Below are 27,922 nucleotides of genomic sequence, written 5' to 3'. Positions count from 1 at the left end.
CATTACATTTTCAAGCATTTCAAATGTAATATATGTGGTATTTTTTTAAAACCCTGAACTTGTGACTTGAATTATGCATTCACTGTTTTGTTTGTTTTACTTTTAAGCTGTGGTGTAACTTTTTTTTTAGGTTGCGCTTAATGTTTGTGTTGTTGGTGGTAAGCATGAAAAATAGCAGATGAAATGACATTAAATCATGAATATAATGCTAGCAGCATGCCATTGACGTGGTTCATTTTTGGACTCTGGTGTTTCAACTTGAAAGGAGAGAAAACAAAAAAAAACTCGCACTAATATAATTCATCAGATTGAATCCTGTTTTTAGTTCCAAAATTGCGTACTTTTGGTTGCTAGATGAGAGGTTTTGGAGGTAGTCAATAAATGATCTTTTCTTAAGGCTCCAGGGTAGTTATAAGCTCTGTACTTAGGCAGTCTCAACTGGCTTCAAACCAAATGAAAAGAATAATAAGTAAAATTAGTAACACTAAATCTTTGTGAAGGACATTTGTGGTTCATATTCTCATTTAGCAGAGAAAACCAGTGTTCTACCACTGCGTAAAGTGCCCTGTCTATTACCAAGAGAACAATAGCACTTGAGTTGAATGCCATTATGGTTATTAGCCCTGCTTGTCTAGATGGTCATGAGGCATGAGGACATTATGCAGGGCAGTCTACGTATACGCGAGTGAGTACATGATTGTAATCATAAGTATCTGCTTGTGTTTCCACTGTTGCTATAAGGTGTATTATGCATGAGTGGCATGTTAGAAGACTACTGATCACTGATATACCATGAATGAATACTGAAGTTTCAACACAATTCATATGGCATGTAAGTGAGCAGCATCAAGGTCAGAGGGAGCGAAAGTAATGGAGAGGAGAGAGCAAAAGATGAGCAATGAGATATACAGAGGGGGGACAAGATAAGAGAGACACAGTGAGAATAACTCTCAGAAGGATAAACAAAAGCAGACACAGAGGTAACAGCAAGCATCCCTACAGCAGATAGTAGTACTACAGCATGGAGGGCTCACGGACATTATCATATGTTGATTTTTGGTATATTAAGACTCCATAAGACCATTTTATCTGTGCAACTGGAGCTTGTATGACTGAAGGACGAAGCTGAAAATCCTGATAAAGTTAATTCTCTGGTGCCATAAACTACACAAGTTATCCAAACTGTTCAAGTGGATTAAATGTAACTTCAGTAATACGAATTCACACTTGATTTAATACCACATTGAACATTTTTAATCCTTAAATATTTAGCAGAACACTCTGTGTTTATCAGCCCCCAGCTGAGAATAGTCAGTAGTTATAACTGTACCAGCTGAGGACGTCTTTAACTCTGTCTCGGAATCTGTGACTTCTTGATGAGTGGGAAGTATAGCGACACAAAGCAACGAGGAGAAAAATCTTTCGGGTTATCTGAATAAGTTTAACTAAGACGAATCAACAGGAATCAACAGCTTGAATGCACTGAGCCCAGAAAATATAATTCTGGTACACACTGGACACTGTTTGTGAATCATCATCAGCTAACAGGACAAGTTGAAGTTCAAAGCAGGTCATTGATACAGGCAGATGGGGGGGAGTGACACATAGACAAGGGTGGAGGATGAACGATAAAGATAGAGACTGACACAGAGAGTGAGAGGAGAGGAGGAGAGTGTTGATAGGACAGAAGAAAGACAAGGAGAAGTGAGAGGACAAAATGAAATGGAGAGAGATGGAGAGGGAGCAAAGGCGAAAGATGTGACTGGATATTTGAAAGGACTGAGGCAGTGAGAAGGTGATGTAACCTGAGAAGATACAAAGGATTGGATGGGGCATTGAGGGGGACAGGAGAGGTTAAAGAATCATTGCTGTACATAGACGGGTACTGACCTTCACAAAAACAAGAAATGCTAAGTGCAAAAACTTTGTAAGGGGTAAGCTCTCACCAGGGACTTCATTTTTCTTTCAGCTACTAATAAAAACTTCTTTCTGATTAAATCAGTTGGATGACATTCATGACTTTCCACTTCTATTCTATTAACAACTCAGTGTCAGTGTTCAAATCAGTTTTGAAATGACTTCTGTGCCTTTGATAAGTAAGAATTACTATTACAAGTTACCAGTAATCACACAATATATTCTGCAGTTAGTTGGTTTGAAAGCGCAATGAATGACCACTGACTTAAAATTCAAGGTCTCTTCTCTTCTCTTCTCTTCCTTGTCACATGAAGCAGGGCACCAGCATCATCATCAAAGCTAACATCAAAGTCAAACTTTAAGGTTTATGCTAAGATGCAAATAGCTTTTTATGTAAATAAAGTCACACAAACTTGTTCAAAGTAAGTTGACAGAGAAGGAGATCAAAGGAATTGGCATTTCTTGCCACTGACATGCATATGCACACACATTATTTGGCAAATTTGGAGGGCGAGCGTGGAGATGGCTCGGGCGGACAGCAGAAGAAAAAAATGATAATAATAGAAAAAAAAATGAAGATGGCATGAATCACAGAGAATTACAAAAAGAAAGGGTTAGTGAGGGGTAATGAACGGCGGAATGGAAGACGAAGAGAACAAACAGCGTTGGGTTAATGTTAATGGGGACAAGGATCTTGTCCCCATTAAATATAGATGGCTCTGTTATGGGACATGAAATATACATGAAACACTGGGTTGGCATCTGTATCAGCTGTGATAAGAAGCATGTCTGAGTAGATTGAGAGATGGAAGCTAGCTCAAGTGAAAAAAAGGCATTGTGGTGAGAAACAAAGGTGGGTGGGGAGAGACACACAAAGAAAAAGTCTAGGAAAGAGACATCAGACCAAGACAAGGATCTTGACAGCATTTGATCTACAGCCAGTAGAGGCAGCACGCCCAACCCCCCCCCCCCCCCCCCCCACCCCTGTTCATAGAAGGGGGCTTTTACAGAGATGGAGATCAATATTTTATTGTTGTTTCTGGTTGTGCTGTTGATCCCCAGTGTTAAGTGTTAATCTGAGGTCTTCAGTCTCTGTGGTCGTGGCATGCCCCATGAGGCTTATCAACACAACAGGGCTACTAACCCCAGTGTTTGGCGAGAACACCCATTAGGCTCACATATAACCCCTAACCCTGGAGGTCACAGACCCAACTACTTTCCTGACTGGGCATTGCTGTTAGTTAACAGAAGGCTAAAGGCATCAACGAAAAGACACGTCAGAATCGACTTTCTCTTTCAAAATTTGATAGAAATAGTCAGAGAAAGTTGTTTGTGTTTATGGACATGATTTGTTTTGGGGTTTTATTTGTCAGTCCCCACATTTTTGAAATATATTTCAATTATAAATCACAATGTATTGTTTGTCTGTAGCAGAAATGTTGTCTTTTTTTTTTTTTTTTTTTTTTACACGCTTTTTTTTTGTTTGTTTCTTTCCTGTCCCGTTTGGCTCTTTTGCCATCAGAATTATTGTCTAAAGGCAAAGAAAGATGCCCAACGGATTTACTTTACCAAGTTGACCATCCCAGCCTTGCCATAATGGTCCATTTGATTTGCCTTTTATTGTTTATTTTATTTTCACTTGCTGACTTGACTGGAGGAAAGAAGGGGAGAAAGAAAGAGGGAAAGAGAAACAGCTGAGAAGAGGGACGGGGGAGAAGGGCAAAAGACAAAAACCAACAGAACGGGCAGAGAAAAAAAAAGAAAAAGAAAATGCATATATCAATCACCTGGATCACCTGTTGAGAAAGAAAAAGAAAACAAGCAGAAGAGAACAAGAGTAATAGAATAAACAACATCACAATGATATATGAGAATATGACAGTAAATACTAAATATTAAACATTATTGTGCAGCACATAAGATCAACAGAGCACAGTGTGCTTTGAGGTAGGAGCCAAAAAGGGTGTAGTTTGTGGGTGTGATCACCCGTGTGTACACCTGTGAGCATGGACGTGCTTGTTTTTTTTTTTTTTTTTAAATGTTGTCAAGAGCTTTCTGCGGGGATGTGTCAGTCTGCCAAACAGGAAATTGAGCTGTGAAATAGCAACTGTTATATTTTTGCCCAAACCATCTTTTTCCAAACCTAACTAGGTAGTGTTTAATACCTAACTGGAACATTTTAAAATCATAATGCAACTGAGTTGTGAAAATCTGTCCCTTAAGGTTTCTGACGTGAGCAGCAAAATGATTCATGTTACTGCCAAAATTTTAAACTTTGTTCCATAAAGTAGAAAATATATTTTTTGTGTACACAAATAAACATATATGAAAGCGATTTAGAGAGAGAATTAGTGTCCAGAAACACACACACAGAAAAAATAACAAAAGAATAAGAATAGATTAATTGGAAGTGTGTTGAATCCTGAATTGGAAGTCTGTGTTCAGTTGCCAAGGGCCAACATGCACACAGGGCAGTAATTACACTGCACAGATATTTTAGTGGTTATTAACTGTTGCTATCCCCAGCACTTAATCATTGTCTCTGTCTCTTTTTAGCTGATAGGATCCAGTATGGACGAATAGGCAGTGATGTCACCATGCAGTGTGGCTCCCTGGACAATGATGCATCAGTATCATGGAAGATGAATGGGACATATGTGAAGGCCCAGCACAGTCTAGAAGGCCCCAGACTGATCCTGACTAACGTGTCCCTGAACCATACTGGACTCTACACTTGTTTTCAGAAGCAAGATGATGACAAACATGAAGCCATCTTTCTCCAAATTGGAAGTAAGTACAGTAGCTTACTTCCAATAGGACGGGCGCATTTGCCCTCTAAGTGTTAAGGATGAGACATGACACATTTTTAATCATCCCGAAGGGAAAGTGAGTGATTGCAGACATAAGATGGAAAGACAAAAGGTGAATAAAATAAGAAAGTAGTAAAATAAAATAAGCTACTCTTGATGCCATTGGGATGTCAACAAAAAACAAAAAGAAAAAAAACCCCAACAACATAGAAACAAGTATGACACTGCTGATAATTTCAAAAGTAATCTGATACAAATGTGATAAAAATAATGGCTATAGATGCCCTGCTTAGTCTTACTTCAGCTATGTTTAAGTAGCTTTCTGTGTAATGTAAAATTACTCAAGAAAGTAAAGTAACAAGATGGTAAAATGTACACATAAATGAGAATTGTGATGAATCCTAAAATATAAACTTCTTTAACACACGGTGAGTCTGTTACTATTTTTATCGTTGTTGAGGGCTGTCTCTTAACAAACTGAATTATGTCAATTAGCTTAACCTTATTAGCACTAGCTGTCATTAATGCTTATATTTTATGTCTCCATGGAAATTTGCCAGAGTTTTGTTGTTCCATTAAGAATTTATAACTAAATGTATGATACCATTCTTTCAATATAGAGCATCAAATAATGAAGAAACAAGTACATTTTATGTCTTTAACACATTTAAAACCAAATGACTTTGCATTACATTACTACTATTACTACTAATAATAATAATGATAATCAGTGCAAATAAAAAATCTGCTACATACATTCAAACCAACAACAACCCTAACCCTCCAACCACAATTCCAATTTCAGCTGCTTCCAAAGCTTGACAAAAAAAGGTCTAAATATGTGATCAGCTTAGACTGAAAGATAGTCACAGTCGATGCTTGTGATATCATTTGTGATATCATTCCAGTCTTAGTGGAATCACAGTAGAGGCCCTTTTGAAATAAGCTTTGAGTGCGGGATGGTCAGAGCTTATAAAACCTGCGACCATCCCTGCAATCAACTGTGTCTAAAGACTGAGGAATATTACTTAAGAAGCTGAATCCATTCTATTGACTAGTCACAGGATGTTATGACTGTTATGACTTTGTATTAACGACTGTGAGGGTCAACCTACAGCTGGCTACCAAATTTCCAGATTCTTTTTGTTCCGTGCAAAGTGAGCACTTCAGCTAAATGACAATTTTAATAGTACGCTGTAATGTTTGAGGGGCTGTTTCATTCAAATTTTAAATGCCAATATAAAACTTGAATTGTTGTGATAACAATCTTTACAGTAGATCTGCTGCCAGCTGACCAGTTCTTATGAATAGCTGTTAAAATTATATTTGGTCTATTTCCTGTTATGGTGTGCATAATCGTAATAATCATACGAAAAGTAAATGATGTCACTTTTAATGGACTGCCATGAGGGTTTGTGAGTTGGCATTGGCCTCATTTTAAATCCATTATTTTCATGGTGAAAGTTTTATGCACTTATTCTTTGCATAATAAGTGTGTTGGATGGAGTGGTAAATGGCAAGACGATGACTTGAATGAAATTGCCTTTGTTATAAATTGCTTTATTGACTAAGCTGAACAGTTTATATGACAATGAAAAGAAGAACCCCAGAAGTAATTTCATTAGTTGGTCTCTATTTAAGTTAAACGTTAATCTTAGTACATGCTTTTTGTGTGGTATACTGGTATAGCTTACAGGATGTCCAAATATTTGAATGTTTATAAATGTTAATAATGATTTTAATGACAAGCGATTTCTCTAACCAGCAGATTAGCGTTCTGCCTTATTTATAATATATCACATAACTTATTCACAGTTATTATATTTATCATCCTCCATCCATTAGCTTGGCTGTTATTTTTGAATTCATCTGTCACTGCAGTTCTGCCTCATGACAGATTGAATGTCAATCTTAAATGACAGATCGAATAAAAACAATGTTCAGTCAACAGTGAATTATTATCTACTTACTGTAGTTAAAATAAAATAAAAAGCAGGGACATTATCTCTGCTGGGCAGTGTTTGTTCACATGAAAATGATCACTCTGTCTTCCCTCCTTTTCAGTCTGTTAGTAGTAAAAGGAATAGACAACATTTTAAGTTACATTTTTTACAGAAATCACACTTTAGCTGCAAGAAGGCTAGAGAGTGAAATTAAATATCTTCTTGGCATCAGTCACAGTAGGCTACTTCAGAACGGTGGCAAATTTTGATACACAGCACATGATTCATCACTCCAAGGGGGGGAATAGCCCATACAGCGTTCATCTTTCTGACACTCTTGTGTTATTGAGTCCACCACAACTCTATTTTTGAGAAAAGCAAATTGAAAGACAGGTCGACCGGTTCATTTATCTCATTTGTGCCAGGTGAAATGTTAAAATGTCTTTCGTGAATCATGCATACAAATAACCGATCCAAAAAAACAAACAAATAAAATAAATAAACACTCAACGGTTAAAGATATTTTTGAAAAAGCGGTCAGCTCACGTCCCCTTTAGCTAAACAGTAAACCATGCCAGTATGATTCCATCCACTTGTCAACAGAACCAATAGAGGCCAAACACACAACCCATCAAGATTTTATCCCAGTGCTGATGTTAAATGTTACATTTCCAAGCAAATGTTTGATGAATGAGACTATATGAGCGCATGACAGTTTGGTTAATCATATCAGCAGTGATGAATTACACAATGCTGAAGTAATACTGATTTAATGACTTTTATGTTATGGCAAATTATGTCAGCGGGGGGAATGATGCAATTCACAAACAGGCCAGGATATGTGTGTATGTTTAGGTATGTATAAAACAGAGAGAGAGAGAGCCTTAGACGGACAGATGGAAACAGTATCTGTGTACAAACACATGTGAAAGACTGGTGCTGCTTTTCTGCTATCAAAATGACACTTTGTGTGTGAGAGACAAACAGAGTTTTATTTTATTCATTCATCAAGGGTCAGATCCTACTTTGCTAACCTACTTTTAGCACTGAATCTAACTGTCTCAATAACAGTCTGTGATTTTATGACACGTTCAAGATACGTTGGGGTGGCAGCAACTGTAACTCCGCATTGCTAAATCTCTTCTGTCTGTGTTTTATTGTCTGTTATGACTGCGACTTTGTTTTCTGGCTACATTTTTTTTCATTATGTTAACTGCCACCTACAAAACTTTAAGTGTTGTGCAGCTACAGTGATAATGACATCATGACAGGCTACACTTGTTCTGATTACCATCATGATGGTAGTTTGATTTTATGCAGCGTTTATTACTTACACTGGGGGCTTGTTATGTTTCACACAGATAGAAGTGTTATCAGGAGAATAGCACAGAGCCATCTGTTTATGCTTTTTAGTTTTTCTCCTTCACTCTTTGTCTCTCAAACTTTTTTGATTATCTCTCATCTTTCTTATCTTGCCTTTCGTTATTCTTCATACGTATGTGTGCGTGTGTAAAGCAACCTTGTATGACGTCCTTATTTTCCCACTCTTTCTAGCATCCATCTATCTACGCCGGCTTTTTCATTTGTGTTAGGCAGCATCGCTTGGCTTTGTGTTTACACTGGTTTGCATTAGGAACACTAGTGTTATGCTATGTGTGTATGCGCGCTTGGTCCACCTTCACACCGAATTTATGGACTGTGTCAACATAATGTTAGCACAAGGAGACAGCACTTGTTTGTGTTGAGTTTCATGTGGAAATATAGTGCTGCTTTGATGTCTGTTTCTTTTCCCATTTGTATTATTTCACCACTGTATATAACTGTTAGTTTACATTCTCTCTGTTACTTTGTTTTAAAAACTGTCCATCTCCTCATCCACATGCATAAACAGAGAGACACACAAGGAAACTTCAGCACCCAAGTACTCAGTGACGTCTTTAGACTGTATCTTCAGAATAAGACGTGATGTTAACTGGTAAAGGGGGTAACATAAAGCTGGTAAAATAAAAAGTGACATATGGTTTAAAAAATACAATAGAAAATGAAAGAGTACACCCAGTAAAATTTCATTATAATTTAATTAGCAAGCGGTCATAAAACACTGAAGCGCTTGTGGGATAGTGCATCCTTTGCTGTCACAACAGTGAAGTTATTGCTGTCCTCCTCTTCTCTGGCTTTGTCCATTCTTGTATGTATTGCTGTTTTTCAATGACCGTCAGCTAAACAATTTATAGTATAGCAAGATGAGCTGCACCCAACCAGTTATTAAGCCTCCCAGCAAACACAGCATTAACAGCATAGCATCATATATCCAGCCACTCACCTGTCAGCTGCATTATACTGCTAGTGAGAACCAGCTGCACTTTATGCAAGTTTTATACATAGTCTATGTGCAACTTGGTTATATCACAAAGAAATAACTTAAAGTTTACATCTTCTGCAAAAGGATGTTCCATGGTTAAAATTATCAGGGAGATGGAGGAAAGTACGGAAGGACCTTTTCTTTAGGGAAACATTTTACATATGATAGCATACAAGTCAATTTCACTGAAAGCTCTACTACATGATGATAACTCTTTGAAAAATGTTTGTATTGACTTAGTTCAGGTGTAACAACTAGATAAACTCATCTGTTCAATTGCAGTACTTAATGTACAGTGTGACGGTTAATTACTGAGGCTTATTTTGTAGGAAACATGAGTACCTGAGGAAAAAAGGTTTTATTTAACCCTCCACACTCCAACAGAATTCTACTAAAATGTTCTTGACAATTTTGAAGAAAAGGGAGAAACTGGTGAATATTGTAAACACTCATATTTAGCAAAAAAAAAAAAAAGCTTAAAGAATTTACAGAAATCTGCTTATTTATTCCTTATATTATTGAAATTATCTATTGCCAGCAGGATTACACATGTAAATCTTCCATCTGTGCCCAGCTAACAACTAGTCGGCTAAAACAACAACAAATTGTTTTAAGATAAAGTTAGACTCAAGTGTTTAGAAAGTCATACTGTGAGAGTCTGATGATGCTAGTTTTATTTCAGATAAAGTGTTATTGACAACAGCTAAGTCTTGTAAAAACAACCAACCTTACTGACAAAAAAGTTTGGGATATCCTCAACACTTCACAGACTCGTCGATCAATGTCAGACTTCTTTCACAAAGTTTTATAGACTCAGATGCTACAGATGAACAGAAGCACTTGAGGTGACTTGGGAGTAAACATAAAAAAGAGGTTGTTATGGGATACAGAGGGTTAAATATACAGTGTAAAACATATATAATTTGCGAATGTAATCAAAGTTTTGAGTTTTTTTTTAAAAATTATTATTATTACCAGAAAAAGTTCACCGAAAAAAAATCATCCGACGAATGTAAACCACCTCTTCACCAAATACAGTGGCAATGAATAAATTCTGAATGATGGGCATTTAAGAGACTGACAGTCAGAAACCCCAGTTTGAAAACTGAGATGGACCACTTCTTCTTTCCTTCCATTTAGAGGTAACTTTTCTCACAACTTTGAAATGATAATGATTATCACCTTAAGAACATGCAACACACGCATGAGTGTCTAAAAGCATTGTTGCTATTGACTCCCTGTTTTTAGAGCCCATAATTCAGCTACTCAGGCAGTATGCCACTCAGAATGCCAGCTGAGACGATACAAAACCAGCCCCTGCCCGCAACCACTCCTCCGCTTCCATTACTGTAATGACAACATTTTAAACATGTACAATGAAGAAAAGCATTCATCTTGCAAGCAAGAATTGTGTCTGTATAGTAATGAATTTATACCACAAATCATCACACAAAAAAAGAGGGATCTAGGTTTGGCACCCATTCTCGTAAACAAATTCAGTTTGAGCTGCTCTCAGATCATAGCAATGACATTATGTAAACAGTTGCTTTTTTTTTCTTAATGCTACAAATTGCAACCGAAGTCTTAACCACTAGTGTTGGAGTATCGAGTTGATTTGTTTAACCCATGTGCATGTTGCTGTGTGAGTGTGGTTAGTGCTCAAAAACCATACTTGGAAGACCAGAAATGGAACAAAATATGCAGTCATTCTTTCCCTGCTTCTTAATTCCAAGTCCAGTCTATCCTTGCTCAATAAGGGGTGTGTAAATCACCATTTGAATTAGGCAGCAGGACACAGTACCATTCCATACTATTGGTGTGTCTTTTTTTTTAGTAGATGCAGTACTTGTATTTGTAGATGCAAATAGATATAACAACTAAAATGATATTTACTTATAGCTGTTTACTGTAGCTCTTGTTGTTGTCCCATCCAAAGAGTATAACTTTAGTATATTTAATATGAGTTTAATTAAGCTCACATGACACTTTTAGATGACACTTTTTGAATAAATAAGATAATGTATAGCACAAAATGTGACCAATGAAATGCCATACCACACACTGAGTGTTTTCAACCTCCTAATACAAGAAGGTGTGATTTCTGTCGTTAGAGTCATGTGCATCTCCATCCTCAGGCAACTTATTTCTACACAAACACACACAGACACACCATGAATTGATGTCTTATTCCTTTCCCTGGGTAGCTTGTTTTGGTGCGTAACCCCCCCACACACACACACATACACACACACGCACTCAAGGGACCTGTGCTACATTGCTGGGTAATGGAATTGTCTTGTCTCCTTGCAGACAGATCGCTACAGAGGAGGGTGAACCCATAAAGCTCCTCTGAGACTTCCTGTTTAACCAGGAAGTTGCCCCCACATGTAAGGGCACTGCAAGAACTACTTTTCTTCCTTTTTAATTACTCTCCTTGCGTGTCCCAGTATCCAGTCAATCATAGTCAATGGAATCATTGAGGATTCACACAAGCTTAGAATTTAATTCAATAGTCTAGCAAAAGCGCATGCTCTCTCATGTCATTTTTTAAAAAAAAATCTACAAGACCAGTTGCCACAGTCTGTCAAAACAGAGTAAAATTAGTACTTTTAAGGCAGTCAGTTTAAATACATGTTCAAAGAAATAGCATAATCTGATTCATATGTAAATCAGATTGCTTGGTTTGATTTTTTTTTGTAGTGTAGTCAATTGTATAGTATAAGTTCCTATATTGCGTGAAATGTTAGATATTTATCAATAGAATAAAAAAAATTACTTATGAAGAAAAGAGTTATCCTGTCTTCACAACATTATTTTATTTATAAAGTATGGGAAAAAGTTTTAGTACAGAGATCTGACCAAAGTCTGCAGTGCCACCAAGTGTTTTGAGTAAATCCAATAATTTCTGCTGCAGGATTAGTGTTGTAGCTGACTCCTGGAGTAAAAACAACTCTTTCCTTTAGGAAACAGTGAAAAACAAAAGCACACGCTAGGAGAGGCTTAATGAGATAATCATACAGATAAGAGTTATTTATCCACATCTTAGTTACCTCCCTTACAATATTAATCGTGACCATCATTGTCTTCTTTCTGTCTTTTTACTCCAGTTTGTCCTCTGTTGTTCCGCTCTACATCGCAAATTTCTCCCTGCACCATTTTTTGCTCTACTTGCAGGACAACAGTAATTCCCATCAGTTTATTGTAGCAGAAAACCATAACAAATGGGAAAATGGCCCTGGCTTAAGAAGTCAAATGGAAGTGAATACATGTATGTGTATGAAATAGTGTGTGCATTCTTTCACTCTCACACACACTACATTCTTCTTTCACACACATATATTTTCACTCTCACATAGTTTTATTAAAATTTTTATGTTTAGATATTTTTATTCTCATGTTTACACATATTTAACACACATTGCAATATTGTGCTCTCTTATACATGTATTTTAATGTACATATTTACAAATTTTCACTCTAACATACATGCATTTTCATTTATGCATTCCTACATGTTGCGCTCATTTACATGCATTCAATATGCATTTAATCTCACAAATAATATATGTATGTAAGAAGAGAATGCATACATGTCTGAAGAAAATATATGTATGCAAGAGAATAATGTATGTGAATGAAGGAGTTTAATGGAAACGGAAGGCTGGGTGTCTGTACCGCTGTAATTGGCTGAGAAGCACGCGCAGGTCACTATCAAGTGTCTGACAGCCTGGAGGGGGGAGAAGAAACTCCAGTTCTTCAGCAAGTTATCTACGGCGTCATGTTTGTGCCACTATTCTGAGGGCACGTAAAAAAAATTTGAGCGCAAGTAAAAAAAAGTTTGCAGGTGCAAGTGTTGCATTTTGAGGAGAAATTTATTTTGAGCGAAGAAAACTAAAATTTGAGTGAACAAAATTCATTGCTGTGTGCAAAAAATGTATTTCAGTGTTTGCTATTATCCACACACACACACACTCAATAGCAGCCCCTCTCGCTCAGTTTTTGTATTTGCGCTCGCTCGCAATGTGTTGCTCGTGCGTGTTCAACTCTTTCTGTATGCCTTTATATTTGTGCCACAAAACCAGCCAATCACAGACTTGGATGCAAAGATATCTGATTGGCTGTTCTGGTCTCCAATCAGCTTGAAATGACGAAATGCAATATCCCAGAATCCATTTCATCCAAAACTCAAACGAGGCAGTGGCGGAGGAACACAGAGTGGCGGAGTTTGAAATATTACTCTTTCTGGGTCACAAAATAAACTTTTAAGATATTTTCATGCGAGAATGGTCATGTGTAAACTTCGAATACCTGCTCGATTCATCAAGACATCACATATTTCCATAAGTGCTCTAACGTTTTCGGAGATGCCTTACATTTAGTCTGTGTCAGACTGAGGATAATGTTTTCTGAAGTTAGAGTAGAAAAGAGTACATGTAGACAAATACACATCATTGTAGACATAATATTGGCATAATATTTTAATATCCCACCTCCACGGTTGTGGCCATTCACGGTTCACCCATGAAGCAATTTTTTTTCTTCCTCATATCTTAACATTTTGCCCCAATCCTGTTTTTTTTTTATCTCATTCTTGTCTTTCTCTTTCTCTCACTAATCCTCTTACACCGCGCCTAGTCTGTCCCATTTCACCTATTGCTTTGTCTTTTCCTTTTCATCTTTGTCCATGCGTTTCAGTCTGTATAACTTTTTACTAAAAGTCTCACACTTTTCTCACACTTTTTCCCATCTTAATGTTTACTATTAAGACCAGAAGAAGTGTATAGTATGTAGTACATTAGTCAGTATACATGTGTATCTACAGCCCACAATATCTTAGTACTACTGAATTTGAATCTGTATAAATTTTTTCTCCCTAAGTGAAGACTGGTATTTAGAAATCTGGCTGCCTGATGGGCTTAAATACAGGACATGTTTATAAGTCTCAAAAGATAATATTCATTTAAAAACACTGGTAGGCTACGAAGTTAACATTAACTTTGAAGCTGAACAGAGTTATAAATTGTATACTCTTTCAAAAAAGCCTGATATGTCAGTATGGTTAATTAGCACTGGGGTTTGTTACAAATAGTGAGGTATTTTAAGGACATTCACAGTAATGTCCTTAAAATACCTCTGAGTTGTCAGAGCACCGTATTATTTTGGTCGTCTGGGTGATTGCATCGGAACTTCTTTGGCATTTTGGATCTGCTTGGTCTGCCAAAGCGTTTAATGTAAAGTGACATCCACCTGAATACTTACAGGTTTCTCAGCAAAGCATTTTATTGAAATGAGATGTGAGAAAGTTAGTGTTGATTCTTCACAGAAATGCAACTAAAATTACAAGATCAGTGCCTTTAGAAATGGCAAATTTGGTGTTACAAGTATACAAGTGAGTTTTGTCACGAACAACAATGCTCAGCCAAGAGCATGGTTGTAAGAGTCCTACATCCGTTTCACAAACATGAGACTCATTGTTTTGCTTCTGGTAGCATAGCAAATAGAGCATCACTTCTAGTCTCCTAAAATTCTGCTCCTTGGCCCTATTAAATTTCCAATGCTCCAGCTTCGTTCCACTTGCATGCTCTGCATGAAAAAACACCATGAAGTATATCGGGTAATTGGCAGTGTGCTATTGGTGCTGCCATGCCTGCCCTAAACGTTTTTTTCTCCCCCTTTTGCCAGCCTCACACCTTCTCCAACATTCTCTGGTCAATCTTGAAATGGATTGATGGATATATTCTTATGATTAAATTTTGATTTTTCATCACTTCCTCCATCTACACAGTCAGAGTTAACTTGTCCCTTCACTGACTCTTTCTCATACTCTTTCTCATTTCTTCCCTTTACTCCTGTCCTCCTCTTCCCCCAACTTAATCTTGCCCTCCTTTGTCTTTTTCTTTCTGTCTCTCCTTCAGAGCCTTGATTTTTTTTTAAATTACTAATCTTTGTAGGAGCCAGTCCATTAATTTTTGGTTCTGTTAGATTTTGATCAAACTTCTGATAAAAAGGATTAATTGAAGCAAGCCAAAATCCATTGTGTTCCCTCCCTTTCTCTCTCTCCCTGTGTCACTCTGTTTGCCTTTCCTAACTCTAATCTCCCTTTCTCGCTGTAATTACCCATCCAGAGGTAGTGGAATAAACCAAGTGATGCAATGTATTATTATCGTGTCTTCTCTGTTTGCTCCGCTTTCCTACAGTTGACATGCAATAAAGCACAAATGTCTTTGCTATGTGACCGTGTGTGTGTGCGTGTGTGTGTGTTGAATGTAGCTACTGCTGTCTATGGGTGCCTTTTTGCATGCTTCATAATAATTTGTCACTGGCTGTCACAATGTGTTTTTGTGTGTCTGCTAAGAAGCAAAAGCCCTGTTCATGCTATTGTCCAGTAAAATAGAAAAGTCTGGGCTGTCTTGGCCCTTTTATGATCTCGTGTGTTTGTGTGCTCGCGTGTACATGTGTGCGTGTGTGTGTGTGTGAAGGCAAAAGAGAAAGCGAGAATCAGTAGGAAGGAGTGCCTGTGACCAGAAACTATTCCCCCTGGCTCAATGTCCATCAATGAGGTTGAATAGTTTGCTCCACTGACGTCAAGCAACTGAGGAATGGTCAGATATCCATGAAAATATGCTCAATGGCCATTCTTGTGTGTATGTGTATATGTGTGTGTGTGTGTGTGTGTGTGTGTGTGTGTGTGTGTGTGTGTGTGTGTGTGTGTGTGTGCGTGTGCCTGTGTCTGTGTCTGCAAAGATTTTCAAATGTCAAATGTTTTGAAAGGTAACACTGTCCTCCTTCTGCTGACCCTTTCAGCCAGGCATGTCACACAAGTTCAGTCTAATCCACCTGAAAATAGAACTTTTGGTCAAAGAAAAAGAAACTGTTAACTGTTACAAAGATTTCCCTAAGCTTTCAGTTTTTAAACAATAGTCACACATGTCACATGGATGCATAGAAAATAAATGGGGATAGAAGGTTTCAGCAGTATACCCCCCCCCTTTGTACTCTCTCCTATACCTCAATATGTATTGGGGACACATTGAAACCCAATTGCTCAGAACATATCTGAATGTAGCTTGAGATGCATAGGGTCACATTTCCATGGTTGTGTGTACGCTAATGTGTCCTGGGCCATCTTGAAGGGCTGCTTAATCAACTCAACTGATGTCTGCATAGGCGGACACAGAAAAGATACTCATTCGTGCACCAAAATCATATTAAATTTAATAATACAGATATTAAAAGTCATTTTGAGCAATGTTGCAAGCCATTCTCAAATCTCTTTGAAATATAGATAGCTAGCTAGCTAGATGGATGGATAGATAGAGTACATTGATTTACATGTCTTTGTATAGATGTCTTTTACATGTGCTCATGGTGCATGTAGAATGTATTTGTGTAGACAAATCCATTTATGTATGGTCTCCTGGTATTTTCTTTCTTCTCTTCTGCATGTATCTTTATATGCGTGTGTAATGAACTAGTACCTAACATAATTTTCTGCTTCAGGATAAAAGTGACTCCTCCATTTAGTCTATTTGGGCCGTTTACGTTTGATGCAGCAAACTAATCTGCTCTTCCCAAGGAGATCGTTTCACACATTGACTGACTTATTAAAGTCGTGCTGATGTAAAGGCAGACTGTTAGCATTTAACTTGTATTCTGCTGCACCTGCTTCAGTAGGAATTTAAGACTTCAACAAACAGTTAATGGTGTGTCAGTGAGTATGTTCAAGTCAATGTATTTTTGAGAAAGATTGCAAATGTGCTATTGATTTTACTTAGCCAGCAAAAAAGAAGAAAACGAATGCAGAAAATTCATAAACTTAAGCCGTTTGCTTGTTTATTTTAATACATATATTTATGGCATTCCAACTTTTTTGTAAATACCTCTGTAAATCAGCTATATGATATATGATTAGCCAGGTGATAAATGGACTGTACTGGAGCACTCAAACCACTTTATACATAATGTTGTCTATAACATTCACCCATTAAAAGAAATACTTTTTTCCTACATCTAAGTGCTTTCTATCTAACATTAAGACTCCAACTTGTTCAGTGTCTAAGAGATACTTTGGCATGCAGGCTAGAGTAGCCAGTTAACAACCAACCTTCCAGTTAGCAGATGACCAGTTCTACCTACCAAAATTTGATTTTGAATCACATTTTAACACTGTGTATGGTTAAAATGTGAACTGAGCAGAGGTCTCACCCATTAACATGTGCTGTTATGTGGTTGCCCCACCTCCAAAGGGTTGACGCACATACCAAGGGATTGTGTCCTTCACTCTCCAATTACTTGTTGGAAATCTTTTTTTCTCTCTTTGCTTGTTTTCCTAACTGTCTATTCTTTGTTGTCTATTGTTAAAAAGGGACAAAATTTGTAAAAATAAATAAAAAAATAAATAAATAACCCCAAACTAACAAACCAGTGTTTTGTTCAGCTTTTGTTCAACTACAGCAAGAGTTGTTGCTATAATTTGTTATAGGTCAGCTATAGTGGTCATGGTAACATTATAGGCAAGAACTGTCTTATCATCTGTATTTTTTTCATATACCTAAGTGATATTGTGCTCTCTAAGAATTTAAGTTCTAGCATAATAGCTGGTTCAGCATTGCTGTCTTCTTGGAAACGTTTCAATTACCCCAGCTTGTTGGCCCAATCCCTGGGGACCAAGAAGCTGTGCGCCTGGACTGTGGCTAAATGGGACAGTCCCCAAGGACAGATATACTCACAGAACGCAACAGTGTGGTTGAAGTAATTACTTTTTGGGGGTGGCTATTACAATACTAATATCAATAAATGCACCTACTTGAAAATTTTCATGAAAGAAATTGAGATCTGAGATTTACAGAAATGGGTACGGGAAGTCTACTTTTGTTTAAGATAAACAAGCACCTTCTGGATATTCAGCCACACAAATACACCACCACATGTTGCAGTGGGCAGATGAAAGGACTCTCACACAAACATAGCTCCTGTGTCGAATGAACCACTCTTATTGTGGAAAAACACAGAAATGTTGGTCTTGGCCGGACAAGAATGTGGGCTGGATCTGTGCTGTGTGTATCAGCAGCACTTGTGTGTGACCAATGAAAGCTCAGTTATTTGTGCGGGTTTTGTTTTATACGGTTACAGAAGAAGATGCAAACACATTCACACAATCATCACAAGCCTAATTATTATTTGTAGTTTGAGGAAGTGTCAGCCCAACCATTTTGAAGTAGTTTTTGTAGCTGCGATTGATTCAGCACTTCAGGAAATGCAAAACATTTGATTATTTATACATTCATTTATCTTCGTCTTTGAATGTGAAAATTATTCCTTCACAGTAAAACTGATTTCATTTACCGTGGATCATCTCAGCTCTTAGTGTGTTTTCTAGAACATGAAACAACGTCAAAAAGCTATCAAACAGTACTTGACCTTCTTCTATCCCTCTGTGAACAATCATGTAAATATCTTACAAGAAGTATTATGACATGTCAGATTCAGTTAATTGCACAAGCATGCCACTGTCAGGGTTTTCCCAAAGACTTTGTCACTAGTTAAAGTTATGAAAGTAGCTGCATCTCTATTCCACTGAAACTGAAACACACACACACATTGGTTTTTTTGGTTTGTTTTTTGTTTTTTGGGTTGTTTTTTTTAATTGCATATACACTCACTGTTTATAGTTCAATTTATTTGCCATTGCAATGAAATCTACAGGAAAGAGTGCCGTTGCACTAGAAGTAAAAATCGAAGTAAAATCGAGAAAACTCAGTGGAGAAAAGGAACTGTGTTTAATTTTGTGATCTCAGTTCTGCTATTAAATAAACATTTAATAATTACAATTACAATTTAATTAAATAAATTAAATAAATCAAGGATTAAAAATAAGGAAGGAAAGAAAACAAACAACTATTTAAGTACAGAGCTTTACAGGTGAAAAGAAGAGTTAGTAGTCACAACAAAGCATCGCCTTACTATTAAATGTGACCAAAGACAATTATAGCATGATTAAGAGACCATGTTAAATATTTTACACACAATTTTTGGCAACTACATTTATAAATACGAATAGTCAATTTTATATATTAAAAAATATATAAGAAGAGCAAGCATGTGGAATTGGCTTTTTCACCCAAACTAGTTTTCATCTTCACTTCAGTTTATTAGGCTTGATTCATGTATGTGTGCATGGCCTAAAGTTTGCAAGTATACATAATAATAATTTAAAAAAAATCTGTACTGAGACAAAAAATATAACATCAAATACTTCCTGGCTTAGATATTGTTCTGCTTTGAATAAAGCTGCACATTCTTCAAAGGAATATTGTATTTTATTTTATAAAGATTTATAAGATTGTTTGAATAAACAGCTTAAGAGATGAATTGCAAATCCATAAACAATGTTTTTCAATATGTTTTTAAAACACAATAATAAACCATTGTGTATACCTCTGAAGCATGCAGAAGTGTTCTTGTTTCAGCTAGCAGATGTGTGTTTGCAAGTGGCCATGTTGGACTGTTACTGTGCGAGACAGCAAGCTGAGAAAACTCAGAAGAGAAAAGAAATCATTTCACATTTCTTTCAGCATCTCTGGAGGGGAATCTTATTGTGTGCTAATCAGAGAGAAAGATGAAATCATCAAAGCAGTATACAGTCTAGTGAGTCTGCTTGGATCGCAACGCTCAGTCTGCTTTCTCATTTCTTTTTCACCCTCCTCTGCTTTCGGTACGTCGTTTCCTTCTCCCTTTCTTCATCCTTTCTCCAAGCCTGTCTGTCAGTCCTTTCTGTCAGTTTTGTTCAATTTGCCTCTGTGTCTGACATGTAACTGACAGTCTGAGCTAGTTATTTTCGAATCTTTGACCAGAATATACTTTTACACTATATTTAATATAATGTTTTGCTGTAAATTATTATTTTTTAGAAGAAAGAAAGAAAGAATGACTGGATTGAATGTCCACACTAATAGGATGCTGCTGATAGAAAATGTGCTCTTACTCAGCATGTCCATGCCTCAGTTGTTTCTTTGACAGCCAGCGCCATAATGGCAGCAGTTGTTTACTCTGTGTAAATTCACTCTGGTCATTTGCAAACTGCGACATGGACATTCAGTATTAGATTTGAAATACAAATTGGATTTGTTGGCCCGAGGCTATTAATAAATGATTATAAGGGTCCCCTCTTCCTCTTTTATCTGTAAACATATTTACATTTTCTTTCCTTCTCTCTTGTTTGGCATCTGCCCCACTCATCTGTCTCATCATCAAAATCACAATGAAATGCAATTTTTTGTTTTAGCTAAAATAATAAATTGAAAAACTCAAGCTTGGCTCTGCAGTCCTCTTGTATTATCTTTCTAAAGCTCATTAAGAAATAATTAACCTGATTCACTTTTGCTTTAGGCAGATTTTCCCAATGGTATTTTATAATACGGACTTACAATGAAAAGAGAGATAGTGGACAGCATGAAAATGCTTTTGGGAAATGAAGACAGAATTAATGATAACACTGCACTGTTGCACTGGGCATGCAACTCATTATTGGAGCATGATTCAAATGCCAAATGTGTTGAAGGAAAGAATCAAATGAGAAAAATAAATGAATAATGGAAAAAATGTTTTTAGAGTTTTTTAGTGGGAAGAACAACTTGAAAATATGTTTGACTTACTATTCTGAAGCAGAGATTATATGAGATCTTTTAGTTTTGGACCGATTGCAGTTTTTGTCCAAAAAGGCGAACGAGATCATGTCCAATCAATAAGCATACTGTGATTGACAGGAGACTAGTGTTATAGTATCCTTTAAATGTCAGTTATTGAGCCTGACACGTAGCCATGTCTTACAAGTTGCATTTTGTTAACATAAATGCAATACATGTTAATATTTGCACGTAAAGTCTTCTTATAATTTATGTGAACAAATAAGTGTCTGCCAGTCTGACTGGAGAAGAGCCATCATGTAAAAGTTAATAAGGATTCACCATGATTATACCAGGAACCTCATGAGCTGTCATTGACTTATCGGCAAAGACGATGACATTCATTGATGGCAAAGGTCATTCTTTATCCGCTGTCATAATAACTACGATTTAAAGAAGAGTTGAAACAATAAAACGTTGGTATTCTTTCAATGAAAATGTAATTGTGTCCTCGGTCTAAAGGACACGTAAGTAAAAGAAACAGACACAATTTGGTCCACCGGCACAAGCACTGGTAATTTGGATGTATATGATTGCCTGCTCATCTTCTGGCAGTTCTACATTAATATTACATATGTCACATAAAAGCCTTACTCACTATAGGCTCACTTTCTTAGTACAGAAGAAGCAATCTCCAGATGTTTTCCTTTTGATTTATATGCACAGGAGACTGGGGTTTAATATGCTCAGATAGATGGAAACAACAAGTAAGTAATCACAGAAATTACACAAATTAGCCTAACACATTACATTTAAGCAAATAAGAATGTTTAATTTTCATTCCAGTTTAATTTGCATTTTAAAATCACACAGAAGATGTAATTTTGTCAAGTATATTTATTTTCCATTTGATGCATGTCACATCTCTGGAAGATGTTTTATCTAAGTGCACGTTTTAAGAGGAGTATTTCTTTTTATACTGTGCTCACATGTCCTAATAATAAATTTGCTAAAATGCAATATGATAAAGTGCTGGTAACAAAAGGTGAACTGTTTTGCCATTCATCTAACAAGCCAAAACACACTTCACTTCCTCCTCCAATCTTTTCTTTTCTTTACGTCGATCTTTGCGCTCTGTTGATAATGATCTTGGCAATAACATACACTTTCTGTAAGAGATTCAGAGAGCACACGCGCAACAGTCAGCTAAGATATATTATGTTAGATTTTCACAAAAAATCATCAAAGCAAGCACAGACACACACACACACACACAATCACATATGTACATCTCGCATGCAGCTACACATGCAGCCGAGGGTAATTGCCTCATTTCTTAATGATGACCATCAGAGAGTAGTGAATATAAATTATTAAAGAATACAGCAATTAGATACATAACACTCGCCAGGAAACATAGGCACTCACTGACTCACAGCGTACACTTGGACACACACAGTATGCATGGGCACAACATATAATGACAACAAAAGCTTTTTTGGGCGTGCGTCACACTAAAAACATCTTACTGCAGTTTTGTGGTTACATCAAAACTAATCACAGATGAGTGTATCATGCATTTAAAACTCAATGAAAAAGTCCTACTTTGAAGATAGTTACTTCTCAAATATGACCTAGCACTTAAAAATGACATATTTTATAAGAAGGTACTTATTATACATGTCACATTAAGGTCTGTAATTATAATTCTATACTCATTTTTCATGCACTGTTTTTAAATGGATGTAATCAAATATATTTAGCAATTAATAATCACTTTAACTGTCAAATTTATGAGCTTTTCATGTATCTATCTGCATATTAGAGATTTTCTTTTTCAAATAACTATTTCTTTCACCACTTTGGAGATGATAAATTACAGTGAAACAGGCAATTCCTGCTGTGTCTTTACTGTCTTGGTTCTGTGACCTCCAGGTTAATGACGGGCTAACATCAAACACCTCAAGCATCAAATACCCTTTTAGAAAAGGTATTAGAAAAGCTTATTAGTTCTGCCCTCTAGTGTCATTACAAAATTCAATCTCACCGGTCTAAGTCGTTTCCATGCTCAGGACACATTTCATGGAGACCATGTCTGCTGTCCAATGCAGTTTGGGGAAAGAAAATGCATTATTCATTCAAGGCTTCTACATGACAACAATTTTTCATATCTTCAGATATCTTTTGGATATAGCAAGGTGGAGTGTTGCCTGTTTTACAATTCACAGCTTGGCCTATAGCAATGTCAAGGGCGATGTGCACATCTGGTGAAACACATGTGAGAATGATGCTTTCATATAATATTGATTGTGCTTTTGAGATTCCAGACAGGGTTTTTGAGAGGCCACTGAAACTGGATAAAGATGCAAAGCTAAGCAATTAAATGGGGATTAATAGCCTCACGGTTAAATTGGACATAATTTATTTGATTACTGACTGGTGTCACGCTGAAGGCAGCGGGATACTACGATGCAGGATGTCATCTTTCATTTGATCATAGGTTTAATAGCTATTAAGACAGCAATTGTTCAATATGGCTGTAGTTCTTTTTAAAAGTGGTTAAGGCTGTCAAGGCATTCTGACTGGGTTTTACTGTAGTGATAATTTGGTTGATCATTAACCTTATAGTATTTGAAAAATCCATATTATTTTCTATTATGATTGCAGGTCACTTGGACATACAGACAATAGACTTTCTTACAGTACATTTGTAACGTAAATCAAAGTATTAAAGGCTTGTAATATTATCAGCCTACCTTACCTTACTTGAAAGAAACTGTCCAGCCAATATCTTAGCTAGTATGTTGACTCAACCCTTGGATGCAGTGGACAATTTGTCCAAGCCCTTGGTGTAGGCAGAGGTTACACCAGAAAGGAAAGATAGGAGAGATAGAACGGAAAGACGTGCAGGAAACAACTGAGGGTGGACAAAACTCTGGACCTCTGCAATAGCCTCGCAGCATAGGGGTCACTTGCTCAACCCAGCAAGCTATGCTGCCACCCATGAATACAAATAAATATCAAAATAGTCTTTGAGCAATAGCCTAGGATTTTAACACTGCATTTTGACAAGTCCAGTTCATCATTTGCTATCAACGCTGCACGCAATGTATGCCCAAAAATTATCAGTAAGTAGAACTCGGACGAGTGACAGACTACAGAGGTGTATAAATCTCCTCACAGACTGTGCATATTTATATTACTTTTATGTGCAGGTATCTGTTTATAGAGGTTATTGGCCATCTCTTATCAGATTTAAAAATGCGATATGATGCAAACATGCTTTTTAGCATCTTCCAGTGCGATGTATCACAGCTCTCTTGTGCAGTCTGTGTAGACTTGTATCTCCCTTCTTGTAGTGATTGTGTCACTGCTACGCCTCTTATCAGCTTGTGCTCTACAGTGGGGTAACGGCCCTCTTGCTCCAGTCAGACTGACAGTCACTGCCTGTCTTTGCTTGTGAACTGAAAATGTTGCTTTTGAAGAATCATCTCACATTCCTCTACCCTTACCACCCATTTCTCACTGGACCTAACCTTGTGTTTGTCTTAAAAGGAAAATAATTTTCCCACATCGCCCCCGGGTTACATTTCTTGTAAAGCAATCTCTATGATAGCATCTTCTAAATGTGTGTGTGTTGACATCCGCGGTGCTTCATGTGTGGTTATAAGCATATTTAGGTGCGAGCAATGATTAACGCATAGCAATGTCTGACTACCTCTAAACCCACATGAAAATTGATCTGTATATAATCTGACCAGGGAATTTCCTCTGGCAAGATCAAAACCCGTCATTTCCCTTTACACAGTGGTTATGTGATGTGCTTGCAGGCTCACCCACAGTGAAGCTACTCATTCTGACGGCAGCCTTGCTGATGTGTGCGTTTTGGTTTTTGGGCCATGTTCAAGGCTAAAGGGTTTTGCGTCAGTGTTGTTGTTTAGAAATGGGATGTGTTCAAACATGTGCACAGCTAATGATATGGGCGCATCCTTGGGTCTCGCCACATACCACCAACCACTCTTCTGTTCTTTCATCGAGGCCTGCAATTGGTTTGGTTCATGATACAAGCACGATGTACTGATCATATCAGAATATTCGAAATGCAGTGCTGTATAGAGCTCTTCTGGCCATTACAAGCATGGTTGAAAGCAGAGCTAAAAATGCTATGGCAGAAGAGTTAATTCCACAGAGCAACTTGTCTCATGTACAAGTGTTAAAGAAAAGGTCACATGTGCAGCAAGCTATGTCAAGCAATAACAGGAAAAGTACTGTAACAGCAATTCTGGAAAACACAACCGTAGCTTAGTTTAGTATCTCAAACAAAGCAACCAGTGCCAGAGCTCGAAGACATGTGAAAAGAAGCAAAACACTGTGCGGCCTTAAAAACAAAACTAAATCAGTGCAATATACAACTTGACAAAAACATACCATGGATTGGGGCACAAGTAAGTCTTTGTTTTGTGTAAGGATAAAATTACCAATTCAAACAGGAAATCCCTTTAAAAAGCTGGACTCTAGATCCCCAAAATAAACTGTTTTCAAATACATATTGCCCAGCCATGTACGTAAATGACAGAGAGTTGCAACTTGTCCATCTTCATGAGGAGTGTTGTCTATATATGACTTGAGCTGGTTTAGTATATATTATTAAAGACATATTTTATTATATCATATAATGGAAGAAAAAAAATAAATTAAACAGCGGCCACTCACTCCTTGGCGGCCGCTTATCGGGGCCTGGAGCCTGGGGCTTGCTCGGGCCACTTCGGAGGTGGGGTGCCCCCGGCCTCTCGGCCTGGGGCTCGGTCACTCAGGCGCGGCTGGCTGCCGGCGGAGCTCACGGGCGCGTCACTGCAACTCCCCCTGGCTTCTGCTCCGCGGCTGCTGAGTGAGCCCTCATCTGGGACTCTCCTCAGCTCTTTCTGGGACAGTGGTGCGGCTGCCCCTCTGTTGGTCTTCCTTGGTCTCTTGTGTTCTGAGGGCCTCTGGATGTCTGGAGTTTTGATCTCCTCCATACCTGCTTCATGCCCTGGAGGACGGGGCTGTGGCCCCCCCACACCCTCTAGCAGATCATTACATGAAGGAACCTTTTAAAACAAAACAAGCGCGTCCATGCTCACAGGTGTACACACGGGTGATCACACCCACAAACTACACCCTTTTTGGCTCCTACCTCAAAGCACACTGTGTTCTGTTGATCTTATGTGCTGCACAATAATGTTTAATATTTAGTATTTACTGTCATATTCCCATATATCATTGTGATGTTGTTTATTCTATTACTCTTGTTCTCTTCTGCTTGCTTTCTTTTTTCTTTCTCAGCAGGTGATCCAGGTGATTGATATATGCTTTTTTTTCTTTTTTTCTTCTTTTTTTTCTTTTTCTGCTCGTTCTGTTGGTTTTTGGTTTTTGCCCTTCTCCCCCGTCCCTCTTCTCAGCTGTTTCTCTTTCCCTCTTTCTTTCTCCCCTTCTTTCCCCCAGTCAAGTCTGTCCCATGTTCAGTAAGTGAAAATAAAATAAACAATAAAAGGTGAATCAAATGGACCATTATGGCAAGGCTGGGATGGTCAATTTGGTAAAGTAAATCCGTTGGGCATCTTTCTTTGCCTTTAGACAACAATTCTGATGGCAAAAGAGCCAAACGGCAAAACAGTGGAGTAGTGAATGTATTTGAACTTGCATGTAGTATTAGCGTTATTATAATCAGTTGATAATCCCCGTATTTTCTTTATTTTATTTAACAAAAATTTGCTTGCCCTTTCACATTTTTTCACTCAGCTTGGTTTTCTTGGATTCATTTTCACTATTTCTTACTTCGGTCTTCTATCATGCTCTCCATTTTATTTCCTTTCCCCTCTCCCCATCACTCTCTATCTCTAATGTGATTTACTATCATATGATTAATGATGGCCATTAGAAGCTTCAATATCAACGTGTCTCAGAGTTCACCAGATACGGCCCATGTAGCATCTGGCCATCCGTGTGTGTGTGTGTGTGTGTGTGTGTGCGTGTGCGTGTGCGTGTGTGTGCATACTGTATCTGAGTATCTGTGCTGCTGTGCCTGTGTGTCCACAAATTGCCCTTCAGTGAAAGAGGAGAAGCACACATAAAATCCTTTCCTAGTGGATAATTTGTGCACCCCCCCCCCCCCCCCCCCCCCCCCATTCCCCTCCATAAACACACATTCATATGCTTGCATGCCAAGGAGTTTATTAAAAATGTAATTAAGGTTCAGACACCTTGAAATGGAGCCGCAGTATTTTGTTTACTGTCACCATATCCAAATAATGAGCAAAGCTGAAAACATATCCTTTGAATTCCTGAAATAACACAGCCTCAGATAAGTTTACGCCAGCTGAATTATGAATTTCTTTCTTTTTAATGACAAAACAGAAGCATAATAAAGAGAAACCTGGGAGTTGTCTTAAATGTGTTTAATGGTGGGTGAAAACTGTTTAAGTCGACGTTAAAGTTATTTTTTGGGCATATTTTAGTTTCTTTTTTACTTCTTATCTGAAAAACTGATAATTAGACACATTATGTTTCTTTGGTTATTTAATTAAGTAATTTTAAAGCTGTTGTGGTTGCTGTTTGATTTGTTCTAGATATTGATTCGACAATTAAAATACCTGGCTTTGTGTGTAGTGAAAATAAAAGAGTATCTTAACATGCTGGCTTAAAAACTGCGCTAAACCCCTATACATTTTAACTATCATACCACCTTAGTGTTGTTCTGCAACAGCACAAATATATATATATATAAAAAAACCTACACACAGAGTTCATTAGCATGGGTTCAGGTTAATGCCAGAAATACTTACTCTTATTGAAGAATTCTAAGACGTACATGTTAGCTAATGTGGTAAATAATACAACTGTTTAATTCCCCTGTTGTCAAGAGAAAATCCGTATGTTCTAAATAACTAAAACTGAAACTACTGAAAAGTGTCAGTTCTGCTCTTTTTTAAATTATTTTTTAATTTAAAGATAACAAATAGATGTTTCAAACTATTTATGACCGTTTAAGATTTGCACATTTGTTTTTTCATTATCTCTTTCTTGTGAGTCAACTTTGTAATTTGTCTCCTCGATCACTGTGTCCTCCTCCTTAATCATTCTCTTCCCCCTCACCTGAAACATCAAACTCCTGAATTAAAGTTGAGGCTCTAAAATAAGAACATGCGCACAACCATGCTTATTTATTTCCACTATTGTCACATTTAGTTTCTGTCAGCAGATTAGTCAAGCAACCCTCCCATCTCTGCA

General features: G+C 37.4%; 1 protein-coding gene across 1 annotated transcript in view; it reads left to right on the top strand.

Moving 5' to 3' along the window:
• The window catches only part of cntfr (ciliary neurotrophic factor receptor), a 228,670-nt gene that overhangs the window by 122,811 nt on the left and 77,937 nt on the right, over positions 1-27,922 (top strand). The window contains exon 4 of the mRNA XM_004538375.5: positions 4,474-4,707. Coding sequence (XP_004538432.1) covers positions 4,474-4,707 — 234 coding nt within the window. The remainder of the gene's footprint in view (positions 1-4,473; positions 4,708-27,922) is intronic.

This window comes from Maylandia zebra, linkage group LG7 (genome assembly GCF_041146795.1).
Source record: "Maylandia zebra isolate NMK-2024a linkage group LG7, Mzebra_GT3a, whole genome shotgun sequence".
NCBI lineage: Eukaryota > Metazoa > Chordata > Actinopteri > Cichliformes > Cichlidae > Maylandia > Maylandia zebra.
Note: the sequence above shows the minus strand (reverse complement) of the source record. Positions and strands in the feature narration are given on the sequence as shown.